The 6,220-nt window shown below is 46.0% G+C and overlaps 1 protein-coding gene across 1 annotated transcript in view; it reads left to right on the top strand.

The window, feature by feature from the left end:
* LOC103770049 (probable JmjC domain-containing histone demethylation protein 2C) overlaps positions 1 to 6,214 on the top strand; it is a gene marked incomplete at both ends in the record, with an annotated part of 13,302 nt that extends 7,088 nt beyond the window's left edge. Inside the window, 3 exon segments of the mRNA XM_008937297.1 lie at positions 1 to 1,318; positions 4,392 to 4,564; positions 4,891 to 6,214. The exon segment at positions 1 to 1,318 is cut by the window's left edge and continues 17 nt beyond it. Coding sequence (XP_008935545.1) covers positions 1 to 1,318; positions 4,392 to 4,564; positions 4,891 to 6,214 — 2,815 coding nt within the window.
* Between the last annotated feature and the right edge of the window lie 6 nt (positions 6,215 to 6,220).

Here is a 6,220-nt window from a genome sequence, read left to right as displayed (position 1 = left end):
GGAAAAATCACTCCATGCAGCAGAGCAGCCAACACCTTACGAGCAGAATGCCAAGGACCCACATATTCAAGAGTGCAAAGCAGAAAAACATACTGCAGAATTAAAAACCGAGCAGTTTGTACCCCGTCCTCCTACTCCAAAATGTGGTGTTGACATCACTAATGAAAAAAAATGTGAAAAGGAGAGCCAGGATAATCCTGCTGCAGGTAGCTTTGGTTTGCAAACGGTTCAGAAAATGGAATCTCACAGCAGTGATCTAAAACAGCAGTTTGCAAATGCAAATTTCATTGAAGCAAGAAAACAGGAAGCTGATCAAAGTTGGGTTAGCAGTGTTAACAAAACGGATTTGATACAACCTGGGGTTGTGAAAACGTTGTCAGTAAATGAACACTTAAATCCTGAAAAAGAAAAAGTGCAGTATGGCTCGTTCATGTCTTCGTTAAATGTAGCTTCTCTAGCAGAAGAGAGTAAACTGCATAAACAGAGTCCAGTCCCTGATTCTGTGAAGTCAAAACCTAGCGCTTCAGTTGATCATCCTAAAACAAAGTCACCTGATGTTAAGCCTAAATTCACCCAATCTTCCGATACTGTGAAGTCTAAGGTTAGTTCCCAAAACAGCCATGCTCCTGGATTAACAAGGTCAGCCAGTAAAACCGATCATGATTTGCCTAGGTCTAGTTTTCATCCGGTTCCAGCTAGAGCTAGTGCTCTAGAAGCTACTAAAAGTCCTCTGATCATTGACAAGAACGAACATTTCACAGTGTACAGGGACCCCACTCTGATTGGACAAGAAACAGGAACTAATCACATTTCACCTTATTTGCATCAGCATAATTATCCTCTGCATTCCTCATCCCACCGAACCTGTTTAAATCCAAGCGCTCATCATCCTGCATTAACTGGTTCATCCCATCTGCTCGCTGGGTCTTCAGCTCAGGCTCCCTTGTCCGCTATTAACACTCACCCCCTTAGTACCGCATCTCACCATTCTGTTCATCACCCTCATCTACTTCCTGCAGTGTTACCCGGAGTGCCTGCTGCCTCCTTGCTGGGTGGCCACCCGCGACTAGAGACTGCTCATGCTAGCAGCTTAAGCCATTTGGCATTAGCACACCAGCAACAGCAACAGATGTTACAACACCAGTCTCCACATCTTCTTGGACAAGCTCATCCTTCTGCTTCCTATAATCAGCTAGGGCTTTATCCAATTATTTGGCAGTATCCAAACGGAACACATGCTTACTCAGGACTCGGTCTGCCCTCCTCCAAATGGGTCCACCCTGAAACTCCTGTTAACGCAGAGGCTTCCTTGAGAAGGGTAAGTTGAGCTTGTTTCTCAGTGACATGTTTAGCTGGGGTTGGTGTCTCCCAGCAGTGATGTTCTAGGTACAGATTTGGTTGTTTATGTCACACTGAGCACGCAGTGATGGTGGGCTTTTTGAGTGGGTGGAGAATGAGGAATGGACATCCAGTAGCAGCTGCTGTCTTGCAGTGGACAGGAGTAAGGAGTTCTTCTAGGCCTTGATTTCCTAAGCATTTTAAAGAAAGGTGAAACGTTTGGCTTTAGTTTGACCAAATAAGGTCAACTAATGGGTTTGGGACCTCAAGTCCACAGGGGTAAGTATTTGCTGCCTCAAACCATGAGAAGGATTGTCTAAGTTAAACACTAGGAGAGGTAGGACAATCGTATTCATAGTGAAATTTCACGTGTGCTTGTTAAATGATGGAGGAGGGCTGAGACAGGAGTGTTAAATCCAGTGGGCAGTTCTGAAGAGCAACGCTAGCATTTATAAGTCTGTCTTGCTCTGTGCACCCATTTCTCTTGTCCTTAAACCTATCTGTGTACCTTCTCTTGGCATATGTTTTTCTCCCCTTCCATTCCATTCCCGTTGACACACATCCTTGCTTTCCCATCTGCTTTCTGCTCCTCTGTATCCAAGTCAGGGTGATTCCTCTCTCTGTCTGCTGAGTATAACCACTGAAATCTCAGAAGAAATAAATGGTTTGTGTTTTCCAGCCTAGCGCCCAGTGTGGCGGTGAAGTTTGGCAGGGGGACGTGGCAATTACAGGAAAAGCTTTCTCAGCTCCTGCAGGCTTGGGATATGGCATGCTCATTGCAGGCACCTTACAGGAACAGTGTAAGATGAAGCATGTGTAGTACAGACAGGAACTTTGGAGGTCTTTACTGCCAGCTTCAATCAAACCTCCACTGAGCATGTGCATACTGATTTTTAGAGGCTTACAACTTGGCCTAATTTGGGCAGATTTTCACAGGGACCACAAAAGGCATGTCGCTGACAGTGGTCTTCGTGCCAAATTGAAAGCCTTTGCGTCAAAGCTCGGAGTTCCTGAATGGTTTTTATAAAGATTTTTTTCTTTTTCATCGTGGGGAAAGCTATTCTTCCCCAGCCTCATTCTTGAGAAAAGCCAAACCATTGTGGCCAAGTCATTCCCAAACAGTCAGTTTGAGTTAGCCTTGTAATGTGAAGTGAGTTTGATCTAAAATGTGATAAAATCAAATGCAGCAGAGAAGGAAAGCCTAAGAGAAAACTATAGGTGGTTTTTATTTTTTCATGTTGCTGCCTGCTCCACCCCATACTGAAGTCCGTTTTAAAGAACTTAGGATAGACTCTGTTTTCACTTTGGCTGCCTGAAGTATGCAGCTCTGCATACCGAGGCACGTAGCTTTTTAATTATGCTGATATGTGGCAATTGTCTTGTGGTGACTTGCCTTCTGGCTCTCGTACTGGAGGCGTTTTTAAAGTACGCCTTAGAAACCCAGAATGGGCGTTCCCAAAGTGGGTTTGCATGGGTGCCACGACCGCAGGAGGGGATCTGTGTCTCGGCTGTAGCTGCAGCCCCGGCTGCCCCCCTCGGCTCGGTGCTGGGCACTCTCTGTGTGCCAGAGGAGGCGTGTCCCCAAGCCCACCTTTTCCTGCCGTCTGCAGGTGGTTCAAGTCAGAGTCACAAAGCTGTTTTTTGGGCAATGCTTGGTGCTCAAGCAGATGCTCCCCAGCTCCTCTAGGGAGAAGGTGACGGGTCTTTTTTGCATAATACTTTAATACAGCTTACAGGCTATTCGTGGGAACTCACCGCAGCGTGGGAACTCCTGGCCTATGAAACGTTGCACTAAAACTTAGCGCAGACCCAAGAGGTTGCTTTAAATATTCAGAAGTATAGAAATCAGAACTTCAAAGTTGTGTAGCACCTGCAAATCTGTTTTGTGCTGCGTCTGTGTGTCATCAGAGCTCTTGGCTCCCTTTCTACCACAGCAGTTCTGAACCGGGAGTCGTCTAGACTGGGGAGAAGGAGAGGGATGGACTGGTGAGGAGCAGAGGGAGGAAATAAGTTCTGCACAGTGCCAGGAGTTAGAGGGTGCAGTAGCACCGAGAGGCTTTGGAGTGCACGTGAGGGGTCTGGTCACTCTTGTCCCAGTCCCTTCTTAGCTTGTCCCTAGCACTTGAGCAGCAGTTGAAGAGGGTGCCTTCTTTTTCTACTCTTCTGTGCCCATTGCTCATAAGGAGGCCTTAGAGGAGAGAGGGAAAGGGGAGCGAGCCAGAGAGCTGTGCTTTGGTCTTTTGTGCAGAGTTGTTGCACAGGTTTCAAAGATGCAGAAATAGAAACTTAGCCAAGTAGTCAATTCATTTGACACTTTTCGTGTGAAACTATCACAGTGTGTCAATGAGGAGGTTGGTGTGGCCCACCTTTTGAGTGCTTAGGTACATAGCAGAAAATGCTGCCTACCATAGGTTTGCCATGCTGCAAAGTATGGCAGGCATGTGTGTTCGTGGTTTTAATAGTGTGCTGCTGATGAAATTATGCCAAATAAAAATTCCTGGCAAAATAAAGCAAATTAATTAGATTTAGCGTGGTTGGGTGGAGGAGAGAAGCCATCCTAGAAGGAGGTACTTCGACCCCTTATATTAAGATGTGTTATAAAACTGGAAATGAAATTGTTTTCCAGAAATACCAAACCATGTTTGTATTTTGAAGGGAATACTTCCTGAAATTTATTGAAGACCTAATGGTCTGTTTACTAATAACTGAAGTTAAGTGCTGTTCAGACTACCATTGGTTTGCTGTTTTTCATGAGTTTGAGGTACCATTCTAGAATGAACTATTCATGCTGAATACTTGAAAATTAAACAGTTCTAAAAATGTGTCTGAAATATGTAAACTAGTTTGTACACCACAAGTCCAGAGGAAGTACAGCGAGATGCTCCAGTTGATCAAAAAGCAACTTAAATTTTATTTACTGTGCATGATTTGATGCTGAAGTACATTTCTTCACTCTGGTCATTGGTAGGACTTGTTACAGTAACTCTTCTGGTCCTTTGATTATTTTGAAATCTGATTCTGGTGGGTTTTTTTTGTTTGGTTGGTGTCAACAGAATACTCCCAGCCCGTGGTTACACCAGCCAACCCCCGTGACCTCGGCTGACAGCCTTGGTTTACTGAGTCACATTCCTGTGCGACCGTCCAGTGCAGATCCCCTTCGACCTCTCAAACTGACCACTCATTCCAGCCCGCCGTTGTCCAAAAGCATCGCGGAGCATCACAAAGAGTAAGTTTACTCTCTGACTGTCCTAGGGGGTTCATTTCAGCAGCTGATGTTGTCTTCAAGCTTCCTTTTAGTTTATTTGTAAATGTGGGTGCCTGTGACAGAGAAAAGCTTGTGAGTGTGCTGCAGAACAGACTCTGCCCTGTTGACTTGGAATGGTATTTGAGTTCCCGAGTCATCTGAAGACTTTCAAAAATTGTACCTAATATAAAGAAAAGTTTATTGTGTTAATAGATAACTTTGTGCAGAGCGTGGGAGGAGAGGTCTTTTGTTTAGCATGTTGCGCTCCATTCGGACGTACCTGTGTCTGTTCAACCTTTTTCAAACAGGGAACTGGAGAGGAAGGCGTTTATCGAACCTTTACGTTCCGTTACAGCCGCCCCAGTAAAGACAGAGCTAGAGCAAAGCAGAACACAGACAGCAAAGGAGAGCCATATGCACAGACATTTTGCAGATCCAATGTTGAACCAGCTGCCAAGGCCACCACAGGAGACTGGGGAGCGACTGAGCAAATACAAAGAAGAGCACAGACGGATACTCCAAGAAAGTATTGAAGTTGCTCCTTTTACAGCTAAGATCAAGGCACTGGAGGGGGAGAGAGAGAGCTATTCCAGGGTAACATCCTTATCTTCAAGTCCCAAAAGCCATTCAGTAAAATACGACAAAGATGCCGAACGCTCTGTGTCAGAACTGTACAAAATGAAGCATTCTGTTCCGCAGAGTTTGCCGCAGAGCAACTATTTCACCACCTTGTCTAACAGTGTAGTCAATGAACCACCGAGGTCATACCCATCAAAGGAAGCTTCAAGTGCGTATGTGGATAAGCAAACTAACTGTCCTTCAACAGCAGCTAGTCCCCAGTCTCTCCCTTCTTACATTTCTTCTCTTTCAAAACCTCCACCTCTAATAAAGCACCAACCAGAGAGCGAAGGCTCTGTGAGCAAGATCCCTGAGCAGCTTTCACAGTCGGTGCAGTCGCACTCTGTACATTCTTTTAGAAGTGACAGCAGGAGCCCGACTCAACTGTCAGTCTCCTCTTCAAATACACTCCGGAGTATGCCTGCCTTGCATAGAGCCCCCGTGTTCCACCCCCCTGTGCATCAGAACCTGGATAAGAAGGAAAGCAGCTATAGCAGCCTTTCACCTCCAACTCTGACCCCTGTTCAACCCGTTAACGCCGGTGGTGGCAAAATACAGGAGCTGCAGAAACCGCCAACTTTAGTACCTGAGCCTAAGGAAGCCCAGACTGTGTACAAGGGCACTTCTGAGCAGAATTTATCAGAAATATGGAAGTCAAATAGTGCCCCAAGTAAGGAAAAAGTGGATTGGCACATGGAAAGAATGAGCGGAAAGTCACAGTCCGCTACAGCATCTGTTATAGTGCGTCCTCCTTCTAGCACGAAATATGACAGCACGGCAGTAATGCAGCCTGCTTCCAAGGAGAGAGCTTCAGCTGCGACAAATCAAGCGGATTGCCTGAAAGCGGCGGAAGCCAGGGAGACTGGAAGAGTCATTCTGCCAAATATGAACTCAGACAGTGCGCGCACACAGTATGAGAAGAAATTTCCAGCTGTCTCGCAAGGCAGCGTTCCTCGTGCCGTCACGCCTACCACGACTACGGTCTGCAGCACCAAAATGGACGTCACGGCTTTGGCGGCC

Source organism: Merops nubicus, unplaced genomic scaffold (assembly GCF_000691845.1).
Source record: "Merops nubicus isolate BGI_N331 unplaced genomic scaffold, ASM69184v1 scaffold51713, whole genome shotgun sequence".
Classification (NCBI taxonomy): Eukaryota; Metazoa; Chordata; class Aves; order Coraciiformes; family Meropidae; genus Merops; species Merops nubicus.
Note: the sequence above shows the minus strand (reverse complement) of the source record. Positions and strands in the feature narration are given on the sequence as shown.